Consider the following 16886-nt stretch of genomic DNA (forward strand, 5'->3'; position numbering starts at 1 on the left):
GATTTTTCTTTGTTTATGCGTTGACCTGAAGCCCTCGCATAGATGCCTAATGAGTAACCTTTCCCGCGAAACAAAAAAAGTTCTCCATCTTTTCCCTGGGCCACGAGGATTCGTTCAAACTGTCCCAGGCCGGCGCGCGGCCCGAGCGCTACGACGACGCAGCCGGCCCACCTCACACCACCCGTTTCCCCGCGGCCCGCGCCACGTCCCATCTCCCCTCGTCAACGGCCGGTGGGTGAGCGCCCCGATCCGACCGTCCACCGCGCTTATCCGCGTCCGCCCAGATGCGCCCACCTCGCGGCCCCCCATTGGGCAGCCCGTCGCATCGCCACCCATCCCCGTCTTCCCTACGCGGACACGTCGCGCGCCCGCACGCCGCCGGAGCCCACCACCACGTTCCGCTCAGTGGCCAGCCGGAACAAAATCCCTACCCCGCACCACGCCCCCCACCCCCGTATCCACCCGCCCCACTGACACCCCGTCCCCCCGCCCCGCCCGCACCCGATTCCCACGAGGCCAATCGGCGGGCGCGGCGGCCGAGAGATCCCGAGCAGCGACAGGGGCCACGAGGCGCGGGATCTGGCCGTGTGCGCGAGGCAAAGCTCAGTGGGGGCGCAGGCCTACTTTATTACCCGGCGCGCACTAATCCAGATTTGGGTTTCGTCGCCGTGGGGCGACGTTTTAAAACGCACCGGCCCGAGCGCCCCCGCCAGGCCCACACCTGTCCTCCCCTACCACCCATCTCGCCGTCGCGGCCAACGACCGCCTTCCACCTCGCCACCTCCGATCTCTATCCCTCTGTCCCTCTCTCTCTCTCTCTGCGCGCGCGCCAATCGCTCCTTGTAGCGGCAGCGGCAGCGGATCCGCTCTTGCTAAAATTGGCACTGCCAGCCATACTTAATCCAGCCCGGCCGCGCCGTCCGACCGGCTGATTAAAGCAGCTCGAGCTCGCTCGCCCGCCCGCCCGCTGCTCCCCATCACGAGTACCGCGGCCGCTGTCTGGCTGGCTGGAGCTCGCACACCTGTGAGGCTCTGACTCGCGGCGCTTTTCGATTCGCCTCGGCTGATTGGCGGGATCGGGCATGGATTTTCCGGGAGGGAGCGGGCGGCCGCACCAGCATCAGCAGCACCACCACCAGCCGCTGCCGCCGATGACGCCGCTGCCGCTGACGCGCCAGGGGTCGTCGGTCTACTCGCTCACGTTCGACGAGTTCCAGAGCGCGCTCGGCGGGCCGGGCAAGGACTTCGGGTCCATGAACATGGACGAGCTCCTCCGCAACATCTGGACGGCCGAGGAGTCGCAGGCCATCGGCGCCGGCCCCAACGCCGCGGCCTCCTCCTCCGCCGCGGCGGGGCAGGACCACGGCGGCATCCAGCGCCAGGGCTCGCTCACGCTGCCCCGGACGCTCAGCCAGAAGACCGTCGACGAGGTCTGGCGCGACATGATGTTCTTCGGAGGACCCTCCGCCTCCGCCTCCGCCGCCGCCGAGGCTCCCCCGCCGGCCCAGAGGCAGCAGACGCTCGGGGAGGTCACTCTCGAGGAGTTCCTCGTGCGCGCCGGCGTCGTGCGCGAGGACATGCCGGGGCCGCCGCCGCCCGTCTCGCCGGCCCCCGTGGCCCAGGCGCCGCCTCCGCAGCCACAGATGCTGTTCCCTCAGAGCAACATGTTTGCTCCGATGGTGAATCCTCTGTCCTTGGCCAATGGGTTGATGACCGGAGCATACGGCCAGGGAGGAGGAGGTGGTGGTGGTGGTGCGGCCGCTATGGTTTCGCCGTCGCCGACGGGGAGGCCGGTCATGTCCAACGGCTACGGCAAGATGGAAGGCCTCAACTTGTCCTCGCTGTCGCCACCACCGATGCCGTATGTTTTTAGCGGCGGGCTGAGGGGGAGGAAGCCACCGGCCATGGAGAAAGTGGTCGAGAGGAGGCAGCGGCGGATGATCAAGAACCGGGAGTCTGCGGCGAGGTCGCGCCAGAGGAAACAGGTGAAAATTCTATTGCTATCGTGCTGTTAGCCTGTTACTGTACATAAAAAATCGTGATGTGTTTGCTTACTAGCGGTGACACGTGTTGCGCAATCATATATGTTCCTCTTAACCAAATTTTTCTTCAATTTATGGCACAACAGCAGCGCTAAAATGGGTACTCCCTCTGTAAACAAATATTTATGTAATTATTTACAGATGGAGTACTATAAATAGAACAAAGGATTAGAGCCTTCTTTGTGTGCATATATAATTTATGTAAAATCGACGTCGGCATACTAAAATACAAAGGATACAAACATGAATAATCGTGTTTGCAGCCGTCGTCTTCGAAAACGTTGAATCTTGGCGAGAACAATTTCTAACATCAATAGGTTCTCCTTGCCGTCGAGCTTCTGCAACTCTTGGATAATCGATATTGGCTAAATCTGTGCCTTCTGATATGCAACAGAGTTATATGATGGAATTGGAGACTGAGGTGGCAAAACTTAAAGAGCGGAATGAGGAGTTGCAGAGAAAACAGGTACTATGATACATCTCCTGGCCACTCTTCTTGTTTAATTGTATTTGTATTGTACTTCGGCAACGCGCATTCTAGCATTCCTTTCTATTTGTGAGTAGTCGCCTTCTGGTTGATCACCTCGATTTATCAGAGAAAAATCTGGATGATCACTATCTGGATATTTAGTTTCTAATGATAGGTCTTAGTCACCCTGCAGCATTTAACAAAGTCAGAGTCAATCAAAGAGAGAACAAATCACAGCATGTTTTCAACTACAAGTCTACATGCAGCAAGAGCGGTCTTTTTATTGCATGATTTACTCTCAACATTCTGTTGTGAATTTCCACAAAACTAAAACTCAAGGTAGCAGTTAACAAAAATAGGTTCCAGTGGCAGCTGTCAAATTACTTCAGTGCTAAGTATTCTGCTCCTCTAATGGTAAAAAATGATCTTTTGTTTCGTCTGATGAATACAAGACCTAGACTAACTATGGCTTATCTGGAATGGATTGTTCCATTACTAAACTAGTAGTACCTCTACACTTTACTCTGCGTATTGGACTACTTCCTCTTTTTCTCTGTTCTTGCATTGTTCAGTCTGTCACTGTTCTGTTACCATCTTTGACGCATGTTATCTGAACTAGTTGGTTATTTCTTCTAATGTGCAGGCGGAGATGCTAGAGAGGCAAAAGAATGAGGTAATTGCCTACCATTTTGAAGAAACTGCTTTTGCTCGACTGATACTATTTTTGCTTATTTAACCATTCAAGAGAAAACAGAACTGACCAGCCTATGTGCGCCCTTTTGTTTGACTAGTAGCATATTTCGTTCGCATAAAGGAAAACGTGTCTTGACCTATGATCATGGATACCCATTCAGGAAGTATTGCAGTCGACCTGTCAATGTCATGAATATAGTTTAGCTCTATGATGCATGGTTTGATTCATCAACGATATTATTATGAAAATACAAGTTCTCGAAACTTGTGGTACTGATACACTTGTTTGAATAGGAAATGTTAGTCTGATTGACAGCTACTGATGTAGATGTAGAGTTCTGGTTTTCTTATCGTATACTTGACTTAACAATGCCGTATTGACAAAGTAAAGCTGTGGGAACTGGAGAAATGATAAGGCAAGGATTGATGTGGATTTGATTGATAATATTTTCCTACAACAGGGGTTAGGTGGTAACATTTAAGCGGCTTAAAATGCTTTAAGAAAACTTTGAATTGATCGGCCAACTGCAATGACTTTCGCTCTAATATTCCATCTATTGACCCAAGTGTTGTATTTGTAAGGTTAGCTGTGTTCTATTCACTTTTTTATTTCACTATTGCTACTATTTGGTGTTACTTTGTTCATCTGTATTGCCAGCTTAGCAAGATAAAATGTTGGGAGTAAACAAATTATACAAGTGCAGTTATTAGACCAGAGATTATGTGTGTGTCGTCAACTATATATGTTTTCGTCTGATTGAAAGAGCTGTTCAATTGTACTTCCCCCAACATCGCATCTAAAGTCATCATTCTTTATTAACATTTCCCATGAGAAATGGTGTTTCTTATGTGTAACAACAACAATTTCAGCTATTTCTTTTTTCTTCTCTTTTTTGTGGGAAAATTTCAGTAACTTCCATCATGATACCCTATAGGACTGGTTAACAACTCTGTCGTTTTCCAGCTTTCATTGCCGGATTGTCCAAGTTTTCATCAATTAAAATTTTAGTTTGGGGCTGGTCCAGATTGTGAGAGCTTTAGCGTTCCATAGGGTGGTCGATGATGACCTTGGTTAGGGGCTGGTCCTGTGCCTGGCTTGCTATTCTTTAAGCTCATGGACATATGTGTTTGTAACTCTCTTTTCTTCTAATAGAATGTGCAGTGCTCCTGCTGCTCGCTCTTGGAAGGAAAAGAAAAATAGTTACACATCATTATCTCCGTGATATTATGAGAAATGTGTGGGCTGTCTGATTTAGGACAGGGACCTTCTGTCTTCCTTTTTTCATCGAATTTTTTTAAACTCAGCCAAGAAAAAGGTTATGGTCTCTCGCCTGCTTCTCGTTACCTTCAAGTTCCTTGGGGCGTAGTTTTCTTTTGTGCATGTTGACCCACTTAACGGTCGTACAAAGCCTTAGACTGTGAGACACTTGATCCAGGTTCCACTCTATACAATCATGTTTCATTCATAGGGAAAAGGGTGAAACTTCTGCCGTAACTTGGTGGTACATAATTACATTTTGTTTTGCTGTTCCTAGTTAAAAGAAGTGACTGCTCCTCCACTGTTCTGTAGGCATTGTCATATGACGTTTCTGAGATTGCCTCGTTACACTTCAGTAGATGATTTTCGCCCTAACGTAATTTCTGAACGGTATATGCAGGTATTCGAGAAGGTTACCCGGCAAGCTGGACCGACGTCGAAGAGGATCTGCCTGCGGAGGACGCTGACGGGCCCTTGGTAAGCCGAAGGCCTGTAAACTAGAGCGCACTACTTTCGACGCCGCGCGGTTTATATACATACAGTAGATGAATTTCAGAATCGCCAGGAGTTGCGCTTGTAGAGCAGCCACTGATCCGATGCTTCAGAGCTCAGGCTCCTAGGCCGATAGACTGCCGGCGATCTTCACTTCATAGGTTTTTAGCCGTCCGCGTGCCGTTCCGTGTGAGTAGAGAGCATTTGTATGTAAAAATCTACTTAACCATGTGTTGGTGTGATGCTGCATTAGAACTACATTTCTATTTTTTTACTGTTTCGAGGACTCATTACACAACCATGTTAGAAATGAGTTTGTACTCTTCATAAACCGATGCCTGGTCGGCTTGTAAAGCAGAACTATTTGCGCATCTGTAGATGATTTTCTTCCATTGTGCGCATCTTCAGAGTGAACTGAACTGAGCTACTTTGCAGAGTAAAGGAGATGCGCATCAGACATAGCAAAGCTTCTTGTATCTGGTAAGCACAAACCGAACTAGTCTGTACGTACCAATCTTGGATTCGAGTACTCGGTATCAGCGGCTGCTGTAGGCTGTGTGTTTTTGGCCCCGTTGCCACAGCATCATGTCACCTGCTTCCTTCCGGTCCGGTCCGGGCAAAGCAGAAGCACCGACGGGCCCGGTGGTTGGCCGGGGACGTGACACGGAGGCGTGCCGCGCTAGCTTGCCTGCCCTCGTGGCCATCCTAATCACGATACTCCGGAAACTCGCTGTCGAGACACGTGCAGCAGCGCGGCATCCCATGTTCTTCTTCCCTCCCATCAGATCGGACCAGCAGGTGCAGGTGCGTCAGTTAGCTCGGAATCATCGGCCCATCATCGATGGCAGGGCCGAACAACCTGATGCGGACAGCAGGAGCAAATTGCAGGTGTACCGCGCGCCGGTGCAGGGAATTTCACCGGGCAGTAATGGCTCCTGTCCGTTGCGATTCAAATGAAAAGAGACGCAGTTATTGGCAGGCTCGTGGTACCGCCGGGGAAACCATGATGACCGTGTCACCGTGCTGCCGTGCGGTGCGCATGGCTGTACCCTGCTGACACCAATATCCCAACCTCTGCCGTTGCACTGCAGCTCGTGAGCTCAACGGTTCTGGGCTCCTTTGATTCAAAGGAATTTTATAAGATTTTTGGAGAATTTAAATCCTTACTATTTTTTCCTATGTTGGCTCTTTGATTCACAGGATTGAATCCCGTAAGAATTTTTTCTATAAAATCTTTTGTACTACATTTCTTTGGAAATCTAACATTCACTTCAATTTTTTTTTATAATTCCTTTGTTTTTCCTGTGCAGTCAAACACTCATTGCTAATCCTACAGGTTTCAAGTAGGCATGCCACTCTAATCCTATACTTTTCCTATTTCTACGTTGTCAAAATCCTAAGAATCAAAGAGGCCCTCTAGCTCTGCCGGGCATTTGCGCGCAGTGAGCATCTACACAACCGGACCCCATCTCCCTTCCTTCCTTCTTTCTTCCCCTAGGCGAACAACGCAGACACCCTGAAGTTTCACGTGTCAATAGAGTTCGACCGATTCGGATCCGTCCACTGCGAGGTGGGAGCTTGCCGCCTTCTCGGGCAAGGAGGAGAGAACCCTCCTAATCGCGGTCCGTCGTTCCCTGGAGGACGCCGGACCTCCTGCGTGAGAATCGTCCTGCCGCAAATCCACCGATACTCTGGTTAGAATCCAACGGTGGCGGCATTGCCGAGCAGAAGCTCGCGCCGCGTGTTCGCACCGTCACCGTAGCCCACGAGTGTGCCCGAACGGGTCACAACAGAAGGCCTCGGCGCCTTGAAATGGCGGAATCAGTGTATCCCCAACGTTGGATCCTTGTCCCACCGTCATCAGACTCGGAGTCCTAGATCAATGACCGCAATGCCCAAGGGTACAAATGCGTCGTGTGTTGTAACTGTGGAGGCGCAGCCAAGGTCGAGGGACGACATGCTCGCGCGTGAAAAGGAGAAGGTGTGCACGCAGTGGAGCTAGCAACGTGGATGCCCGTACCGAGATCTTTCAAAGTGGCAAGCCCGGGCCGTCCTTGCCCTCGCGATGGAGCATACTCGGGTCGTTCGTGTGCCCTCGCCAGCCTTCTCCCAAAGAGGATCTGAACATGTCTGGTGTCGTGTACGACACATTCAGCTCTCACGCCGAGCAGATCCGCCTCAACCTCCATTGCGCCTTGGACCGCCATTTCCGCGACCACGAGGACAATGGTAAGGGCTAGGGTAAAGGAAAAGGCGGGGCGTGGTCAAACCTCGTCTATAGTCATATACTCATATGAAGTAGAGCATTTCAAATTTTGATGGTCCGATGAATGAACTTCCCTATGCTACGTCCTAACTTGGTATGGCATGCATGAACAACATCCTTTGTCTTGTACTCCCTACTTCTGAAATCTTCTAGATACATCCCTTTTCATTCATTTTGATAACAAGTATTTTCAGACGGAGGGAGTATGAACTATGAAAGCATGTGTGTTGATCCATGTTGCATGCTTGTGTACGAATTTAAGGATTTGAATAGGAGGAGAACGGCTGCGTGGTGGACGGGTCCGGACGTGTGCACGAACATAAAAGGGTCAGATTTTGCCCATCCGGATCGTTCGTAGATTACTGAATTCCACTAGGTAGAATGGCGCGGAACTGATTGAGAGAAGAGATGGGTGGTGGCACTGACAGCTACGGCGGACAGCTCGCCGTGCCGAGACGACGACAGAGAGGGACAGCCAACGAAACCTGCTCTCCATCTCGCTTCCTCCCGTTCCCATACGGGGGCCATGGCCGGGCGGACCACAGCCTGTCCCGTCATTCGCGAGAAAGGGAATTTTCTCTGCACCTCACCGCTGCAGAAAGGATGGTGGCACAGTATCTATCCGTGTCGTCATCCTCCTTCTCGAATCTCGATGCAGAACCCTGTCGCCTGACGATAAACCTGGATCATGAATCACACACACATACAAAAAAAATCTATCTCCGTTGCTTGGTCTCGGCAGATCTGCTGATTGCAGATGAGGCAAAGGATCGGTGAGCTGCTTCAGATTGCTGTTGCTTGATCGGGTGGCCAATGACACGAGGGGGGGATTGATTGGGTGAGCAAACCCAATGGCAGCACCCATCGCTGGTCAAATTATTTTGCAAGGGGAAGAAGCAACAGCAACTGCTACCAGGCAACAGTTTATTATCAATTCCACGAACGCGAATTGAAATTAATCTAATCTACCTGCTGATGATTGATGGCGATGATGCGCAATGTACAGAGATGTCGAAAGTAAATTATTACTGCTACGAAATCAGGGGAGGTGACTACTAACGGAAGCAATGCCGCCGCGGCTGAAGATCAGCGGAGGGGAGGGGAGGAGGAGCTAATTATAACAGGGGGAGTGCGGATTACGGAGTATAGTTTCGAATTGCTCAACGATGAACATGTGACACAAAGTCGATTAGCAGCAGCAGGCTAAAGCTATAGCTAGTCCAAGATGCGATGCGAGAGCAGATGTGGAAGGCGGCCGGCCGATCGCCCGACGACACCTGGTAGATTCTCTTCTCGTTGCTTGCTTGCTCATCATTGGTTGCTTCTTCGATCTCGAGGCAGGGATGGGGGGATGATTCTTTTCTTCTGCGTCTGCTGGTTGTTGTCCCTCCTCTGAATTCGGTATGGCTTTCACGTTGGCGTTTCATGGCTGGGTGGTTTGGTTCAGGAGCGGCTGCGCATGGACAGCGCCACCACCTGCGCCCACTGCTTCAGCCTCATCTTCACCGTCTCCGGCGGGTCATCTGCAGGGAAGGGAAGCACCGCCGCCGAAAAGTCAGATCAAAAGTTCCAATCGCTCTAACAATCGAAATTTATTCGGGTTTTGTTGAAGAGAAATTCAGAGACCGCTCGTCTAATCTAATCAACAGATCAGATGAGACCGAACCAGAACTCTGCTGAAATCTGAAACCGAACTGAATGTGCGTACCTGGGGAGAGTATGGAGAGGGGGCTCCCGATGGGCGACGGCTCGGAGGCCTCCGAGGAGGCGCCGCAGGAGCACTGGTGACTGGCCGCGCCGGCGCAGCCCCCGGCGTTGGCGTTGGCGGCGACGGCGTAGAGGAGGTCGAGCGCCGGGAGCGTCTCGACGAGGCGGCTCCTGCCGGCGTCGCAGGCGGCGCAGCGCTGCGAGGGCGGGTCGAAGCGGAAGCCCAGATCGAGGGAGCCGCGCAGCTCGTCGAGCTGGTCGTCGGTGACGCTCTGCGCGCGCTGCAGCGGCGAGCGGCGGCCCCTGCCGAGAATCCCGCGCCGCCGCCGCTCCCACGCCTCGTCCCGCTCGATGTCGGGCGACCACGAGTTCTGCTTCTGCAGGCCCATCGCCCCCGCCGCGCCCCTCAGCCTGCTCCCGCCGCCCAGGCCCATCAGGTGGGGCTGGAACCCCTTCCTCTCCTCCTCCATGGCCGCCGGCCTCCTCCTCCTCCGCGAGGGGGGGCGGCGGGGGATTTGGGTGGGGGCGGGGAGGACTGCTGGCCGCTGCCGGGGGCGAGTGGCCGGGGTGGAGTAATTTATCTCCCTCGGCCTGCCTTTGCCATGCCTTCCGCCGCCGCCTTCTTTTTCTCCTTAGCGGATCGGGTGCTCTGCGGGCGTCCGCCGACGCATAACGGGCTGATATATACCCCTCGTGGATGCGTGGCCCTGGCGGACGGAACGAACGGTGGGATTTCCTCCGGCTGCTAGGGCGGGGCTCATTATTGGGCATTGATTCGGGGTCACGGGGAACGTGGGCCGGGGGGAATTCTTTCTGACTGGGAACGGCCGTATGCAACCCCAACTTTTAACCCCATCGTTCCCCTTGCAGTACAAGTGTTTTGAACTTTTGCTCAAAGAAGAAAAAAAAAGGTGTTTTGTACGAGTACTACGTATTACTACTACGGTGCGGCATTTGAGCTGGCTGTTTGTATCATCGCGGTTGGATTCGGATCCCCCCTGAATCCTCGCGTGCGGCGGGTAAAACGGAACGGTTCTTCCGTGTCTTGTTTTCACGCCGGTCAGTTGGCTAAAATCCCGTCGAAAATGCGTGGGAGAATTACGTGTCGTGGATGGGTGAATTGGTTGGTAGTTCCTCGGGAATAAATCAGCTTAGTTGGTGAGTGCATCACACGAACGTAACCACCGCCGGCCGGCCGGTGCTAGTGGCGCATCACAGTGGAGAGGGTGAAGGGCGCCTGTTTGCGACAACCGACTCGATTACCACCTAACCGACGTGCGCGATTATGTCAGGCCGGTGGGATTTGCTTGCGCGCAAAGATTTTGTAATGTGCCCATCGATCCACCTTCTTCATAAGAGTGTCGCAATTTTGCTGATCGTTCGACATGCATGGAGAATCTTCCGGAGAACTCCTGCGATCCTCGACATGCATCGAGAATCTTCCGGCAGGAAAAAGAGCGAGATCCAACTCGAATTCGGATTCTGTTGCCGTGCGCCGCTGAATTGTGGGATCTACTAGTTCGTCAGGGTTTTTTTCTCTGTTTTTTCCAATTTGATTGACGGTAGTTAGTCAAGGGAGTTCACCGGAATGTTCTTCCAACAGAGCGTCTAGTCGCATGCTACATTCTCTCCTGGATTCGTGCCATGCAGTGATGCAGATCGCGCTAATTTAGGGCGGTCTGTCAGACGTTACGATTCGTAGATACGGTCCATGATTTGCTTTGCGCTAATGCGTGCATACCAAACTTGTAAGATTGCGAACCAACCTGTGGTTGAATGGTTAGAGGGACTGTGGTATCCCCAGCCCACCAGGGTTCAAATCCTGGTGCTCGCATTTGTTACTGGATTTATTTCAGGATTTCCGGCGATGCACATTTAGTGGGAGGAGACGTTCCTGTCGACGACGAGGCGCCTACGGTGACTTCGTAAATTTTAAGATGATATGCCGGCTCAGTCTTTCGGAGGTGCTCATAGGGGTAGGGTGTGCGTGTGTGCGTTCATAGGGGTGAGTGTATGCGCGTGTATATGAGCGCTTGTGTCTGTACTGATATTTTAAAAAAAAACTCGTAAGATTTCTTTATTTTTTTCCCTTTTTACATCAACTTGTGACGGAGATCTTATTCTTATCGCTGCGATTTTTCTTTTGCAATAGCAACTTTGATGCATCCTCAACATGCATGGACAATCTTCTGAATACTCCTGGTAAGATTTCCTTGTTACAATCTCCTGTGGATTCGTAGCTTGCAACGCGGTAATTAAGGGGCACGAGATTGCGATCTTTTGCGTTAATGATATCGCGCCAATCGACGATGGATCGCACTCGTGCATGCGTCTCAAACGTAAAGACAGAGATTATTTTTACAGCGCCTAAATCTTAAGATATACAAGTAGATCTTTAGCCCAATTTGGAAGAACAACTTGTGTTGGCATTCGATGATCGCTTGCCCGACACTGCCTCTGCTTGTGCCCGTGTCATCTGGTATAGCATACCTAATTGCATGGAAGGTGTGCACGCAAGTTGCCAGGGCCAGAAACGGAAATAAAGCGTGCAAAAGGTGCACTGGCCTGTCGCGGTGCAGTGTCCGGGCGGATCAAGCTTGCCCAAGAATACACTGGCCGGAAAACGATTATCCGTGGCGTGCCTTGCAGCCTGGACGATGCCAACCCATAAATCGCACGCGATGCCTGTCTTCGCTTCGATTTCTATACTAATCCTATGCGTGACACCTTACAATTAGTATGGACAGATTCGTGGCCTGCGATTTTTCTATCGCCCGTGCGTGGAAAATCAACAAGAGAGTTTCGTGTTTGAACCGGGCCTGCTCGAGAAAATTCTTATGTTTATGACCGTAATTTACTTGCACTTCACCGCGATTCAGGCAAGATGCGTGGTCAACTGTGACACGTACTGAAGATCATCCGGCATGATCGGCACGCCTGCATAGTTTAGCTGGGTTCCCCCACACTTGCACGGGAAGACTCCTGGCTTCGTTTGATTCGATCTTACAGCCGAAATATCTTCATTTGATTCGAGTAATATATATACATGACACAATGGACGTCTTCTAAGTTCTAACTACCGGTATGTATAAGGTTAAGTTAGTGCAATAATTGAGCATGCAACTTGCTTCTTGGTCATCGGTCGATCGTCTCATTGGCCCCGTCTTTGCACATTGAGAACGACGGATGACCTCACGTCGCAATGTCACACCGCCTTTGATAATGGCTGCAGGAGTATTAGAATGGAAGGGAATATCCCACGGCGTTGTCAGGTCGAGATACGCATATGCTCTTATCATATTTTTGCCGACGAGAAGCACTTCCGTCTAGCTCAACTACCATATTAGAGCATCTCCAGCCGCGTCCCCAACAGGCCCTTCCCAGGAGTTTTTGCCGCGCCGGCGCCAAAAAAACGGCCCAGTCGCGCCCCCAGAAGTCCGTTTTTCGCCGGCTCGGGCCAAAACTGGTGCCGGCGGACCCAGCCCGAACCCGACGCCCTGGGGGGCGCTTGGGGAGCCGGCACAAGCGAAAAAGGCGCGTGGGTCCGTCTTGGCGGCGACCCGAGGGCCTTTTCCCGCCGTTTCTTGACGCTTTCCCCTCGCATCCCTCCCGCTCGCTCGCCTTCCTCCCGCCATTCCCTCCCTTTCTCCCGCCAAACCCCCTCCCGCTCGCCTTCCAGTCGCCGCCATGCCGCGTGCGGCGGCAACCACGACTGGCACCGTGGCCCAGCTAAAGCAGAGGAAGCCGAGGGCGCCGCCATTGAAGCCACCGGGCATGTCGAACGCCGAGTGGAGGGTGGAAGTTCAGCGACGCGACGCAGTCACCGCCGACCGGCGGAACAGGGCCATCGCCAAGAAGGCCCGCGACAACGCGGGGCGCGCGGCGGCGTCCTCCTCATCGGTCGACCACGCGGGGATGATGAATCCACCCGTCGTCAGTCACGCCCAGTACGCGCCCTGGGGACAGCAAGGCGTCGGATCTCCAAGGGGATCGTCGTCGCCCGGCTACGCCGACGGCGACGCGCACGGTGGGTTCAACCCAAACGTGACCTTCCCCCATGGCCACCCCGCGACGCGCACACCCTCGCCCGCCTTCGTCAGCGTGCAGTACCCTCCATACAACTACTCGCCGCCCGCCTACGCGTCCACACCGACGCCCCATCTCCGCCGTGGACCGCTGCCCTTCTCGCACCTCGGCGACACCGACGACACAGGAGCCGACATGGACGACATCATCGCGACAGGATCGACCGCGGCCGCCGCGTATCCCGGGTTCGCCACCCAGGACGAGGTAGTGGATCTCGGCGGCGACATGGAGGCCGAGCTCGGCTACGTCTACGGCGAGGACGCGCACGAAGCGCAGGAACCCGAGGAGGAGGAGGAGGAGGAGGAGGAGGAGGAGGAGGAGGCTCCTGATCCGACGAAGGGGCGCCAGAAGAAGAAGCGGGCGGCTAGGCCAGGCGAACCTCGCATCAAGTGGACGTCCAAGGAGGAGGAATGCCTCGCCGAAGCATGGAAAGTCGTCTGCCTCGACCCGACCACCGGCACGAACCAGAGCTTCGAGACGTAATGGGACCGCATCAAGGCCGAGTTCGACGAGCGGAAGCTCGTCGACCCCTACTTCAAAGGCGTCTACATGCAGCGCGGCTCCAAGGCGATGGCGAACCGTTGGGGGCGTATCCAGGGGGCGTGCAACAAATGGCATGGAATCGTCGAGGAGGTCGCGGCTCGCCCGGAGAGCGGCGCCAGCGTTGAGGATCAGGTACGCACGCCGTTCGCCCGCATCTCTTCGTCGTCTATGTCTGCCGCCTGCCAACTGTTTGTTCCTCCACGCAGTTGCTGCGCATGTTCATCATGTATCGGCGCGACAACCTCGACGCCGACTTCAAGTTCCTCCACGTCTACAAGCGCGTTGACAAGTGCGAGAAGTGGACGAAAGTCCGACGTACCCTCGACAAGGCCAAGGAGACATACAAGCCGGACGCGACGACTCCGGACGCGTCAGAGGGGCGGCCGGACGGCCACAAATTGGCAAAGAAGGGGAAAAACGCCGACGCGGCAACCGCGCGAGTGCAGGAGTCCATCGAGCATTGCCTCGCCGACGCCCAGGCCCGGGCCGTCCTACGTGAAGAGAAGACCGAGGCGCGGTGGTCGTCGCTGATGACGAACAGCGCCATCAAGATCGATCTGCTCCGGACCAACGTCGACCTGCTCCGGACGAACGTCGCCGCAAAGAAGAGGAACACCGACATGGCTTTTCTGATGGGCGGGGCGGACATGCTCCAGAGCAACGACGAGCAGCTCAGGGTGTGGTACATGGCGGAGCGCGGCCTCATCCTGAACCAGATGCAGACGGCAACGCCGACGACGCCGACGACGCCAGCTCCCGCGCCCACGGTCACACGGACGCCAAGCCCGAACGATGCCTCTACATCGCCGCCCAGCAGTACCGAAGCCGCGCCGACACAGCCCAGCACCGAAGCAGCTCCGACACCGCCGAGCCCGCACACGCCGACTCCGCCAACACCTGGAGCCGACCCCGCCGAGTGATTCATCGCGCACGCGAACTTGCGGCGTGCGGCGCTCTGTTTTTTGTAACGCCAGACTACGTCCGATCGCCGAATTTTGGTGGCGTCTTTTGTGAGCGGGAACGACCTAGTTCAAATTTCCCGCATCCTGTGGCCGGCGCTTGGGGGCGTGACTGGGAGTTAGGTCGCCCCCAGGGGCCGAACTAGCGCCGGCACACCCCCAGGCCGCTCTATTTAGGCGCCCTGAGGGGCTGAACGGCTGGAGATGCCCTTACTCTCTCTGTCCCAAATTGCTTGTTTTAGATTTGTCTAAGACAAGAATTTTGGGACGGAGGGAATACTATTTTACTACTACTTGTTGGTTTACCGGTATGTCTTGCAGATAGAATTCATTTGGATTTCACTGTAAATTATTTACAGTACTTTACTACTACTAAGAACTGAAAATTGACAGGCTGGCTCCAACCCGTTACAATGGTACGTACTTTGAATCCTCGATTCCAAAAATTATGGACAGAAGGTAGTTTTATTACTTGGCTTCAGGAAGCTGGCGGTCACACAAGACAAGAACAGAAGTACTCAAAGTTTAACAACTCCCTCAAATTCAGAAAAAGTAGGATGTCATGTTTAAAAGCTAATTTAGCACTAGTATATCTTCAGTTACCTATAGTTAGTAAGATTTTTATGAGTGGTACGTAGTAGTTTTCACTGAATCTGCCCTGAAACTGAAATGACAACATATGTCCGTGGAAGAAGACAAAACCTACTCACAGTACTACAGTAGAACAAACAATGACCTCACCTTGGCACATGTCGTTTGTAGTTGCTGGTAGACTTGACCGGGCTGGAACTAACCCGGAAAGTGCGCCCGTTTTCCGTCAACGGCCAGGGAGTACGTAGCTCGACACCCCGCCAAAATCTCGCTAAGCCTAACTACCATGGGATATCTGCCAAATCAAAATGTGGAAACATTAGAGCAAGACTTTGCAAATCCGACCGCGGGCGTCTTCTCGGACTCTGACCGGTCAAGTCTCAAATTTCACTTCTCACAACTAAACACCTTAATTATCATATCTCAAATCCATATATACTTATGCAACTATGTCGATGTAATGCACATCGTCCGGCTACTTCATCCCTACTAACATGCCATCGGACTACCAAATTTTTGCATGTATTGTGGTAAAGATCATACACGGCTGCCCTTTGCCTTTCCCAGCGCCCTTGCCGTCCTTCTCGCGGAAGTACCGGTCAAAGACGCAGTAGGGATCGAGCCGGATCTGCTCGTCGCCGGAGTTGTCCTCGCCGTCGCGTTCCTCCTTCAGTGACAGTTCAGCCATGGCACGGAAAACCGCCCGATTTTGCTCTCGGGCGAGGGCGCACGTGTTCCTCCGCTGTCGTTTCTTCTCAATGCGGACGCGGATGGCTTCCTCCTCTACGGTCACCCGCACTGCCGCATCTGCCGCCGCCATTTTCGCCGCGATACGGGCCTCGGCGGCCCTTATCCTCTCCTTCCCTCGGCGGGCACACCGGTCCCGGTGGGTCTCATAGTACACCCGACCAGTGATGGGAAAGGAGAGATTTTCTAGCTGCCAGGACCGCGATAATCAAGCCCCAGAGGACCCGAGCGCCAGTTGAGCTGACGTTATGGAGTCACGCTGGACAGATCCTGTCGTCGGCCGGGCACTGTCCTCTCAGGAGCGGCGGAGTCCAATGCGGACTGGCATTGCCTCCTCCAACCCGCACGGGATGACACCCCAGTCGACGGATCCGGACTGGTTGAAGTGGTATCTGCTGCCCACCATGTCGGAGACGGACGAAAATAGCCGGAGGTGAGCTTGGCTGGCGGAGGGAGTGGAGTGGACTGAAGTGTGAAGTGTTAGGGTTTGATCCGGCGAGCGGATGGGAAGGAATATATGTGGGGTCGGATTGGCCAGTGTGGGATGGGTCCGACGTGGCGGATGCGTCCGGGCACCCCATATCATAGATTTTTGCGCTAGATATGAGGGTTGCCGGTCAGTCCGGACGTTTAAAGTCGTTTGGGGCGTTCTTCTGGATCAAAATTTCGTAACTAGTTAATGATCGGATGGCTTGCTCGGACGTAGGTTTGAGACGCTCAGCTATAGATGCTCTTATACGTAGTAGAGCTGCCTTGCGGTTTCCTGAAGAATGGAAGAGAAAACCAAAACATGGAAGTGTCAACATTTTAAACTCATCACCATGCAAACAGACAAGACACCCATGCTTGTGTGTTTTTGTTTCGGACTGGTCTGATGATTATGCAATCGCAAAGGAAAAAAAAAATGAAATATCGGGTGACTGACCACCCATCATACGCAGAGAACATGGTTTAAGAGTATAGCAGCAGTACTAGAACTTCACGGCTGAGTGTCGAGCATCCGTACGTGCAATTGAGCATGCAGGCCATGAGA

At 53.4% G+C, this 16886-nt stretch overlaps 2 protein-coding genes across 3 annotated transcripts; one reads left to right on the top strand and one right to left on the bottom strand.

Moving 5' to 3' along the window:
• The first annotated feature begins 1082 nt into the window (after positions 1–1082).
• Positions 1083–5493, top strand: LOC119318092 (bZIP transcription factor 23-like). 2 transcript variants are annotated; one of them, XM_037592610.1, is made up of 5 exons: positions 1083–1985; positions 2437–2508; positions 3155–3184; positions 4863–4939; positions 5390–5493. In XM_037592610.1, coding segments are annotated over exons 1-5 (1083 nt in total). In that variant the 3' UTR covers positions 5391–5493. The 2 variants fall into 2 exon arrangements, with proteins under 2 accessions (XP_037448507.1, XP_037448506.1); XM_037592609.1 differs by lacking the exon at positions 5390–5493 and having other exon boundaries at positions 4863–5346.
• A 2634-nt stretch (positions 5494–8127) lies between these two features.
• LOC119318093 lies at positions 8128–9545 on the bottom strand. Its single transcript, XM_037592611.1, has 2 exons — positions 8929–9545; positions 8128–8743 (listed from the first exon to the last, which is right to left on the bottom strand). The coding sequence occupies exons 1-2, from the start codon at positions 9395–9397 to the stop codon at positions 8664–8666; spliced, it is 549 nt and encodes a 182-aa protein (XP_037448508.1). The 5' UTR covers positions 9398–9545; the 3' UTR covers positions 8128–8663.
• Between the last annotated feature and the right edge of the window lie 7341 nt (positions 9546–16886).

This window comes from Triticum dicoccoides, chromosome 6A (assembly GCF_002162155.2).
Source record: "Triticum dicoccoides isolate Atlit2015 ecotype Zavitan chromosome 6A, WEW_v2.0, whole genome shotgun sequence".
NCBI classification, from domain to species: domain Eukaryota; kingdom Viridiplantae; phylum Streptophyta; class Magnoliopsida; order Poales; family Poaceae; genus Triticum; species Triticum dicoccoides.

Excerpts from the sequence above, each read along its gene's own strand:
- LOC119318092 (XM_037592609.1), top strand. The coding sequence starts at position 1,083 with ATGGATTTTCCGGGAGGGAGCGGGCGGCCGCACCAGCATCAGCAGCAC. Across the intron at positions 2,509-3,154 it reads AGGAGTTGCAGAGAAAACAG|GCGGAGATGCTAGAGAGGCA; the intron begins GTACTATGATAC and ends TCTAATGTGCAG. Across the intron at positions 3,185-4,862 it reads TAGAGAGGCAAAAGAATGAG|GTATTCGAGAAGGTTACCCG; the intron begins GTAATTGCCTAC and ends CGGTATATGCAG.
- LOC119318093 (XM_037592611.1), bottom strand. The coding sequence starts at position 9,397 with ATGGAGGAGGAGAGGAAGGGGTTCCAGCCCCACCTGATGGGCCTGGGC. Across the intron at positions 8,744-8,928 it reads CCTCTCCATACTCTCCCCAG|ATGACCCGCCGGAGACGGTG; the intron begins GTACGCACATTC and ends CCTTCCCTGCAG.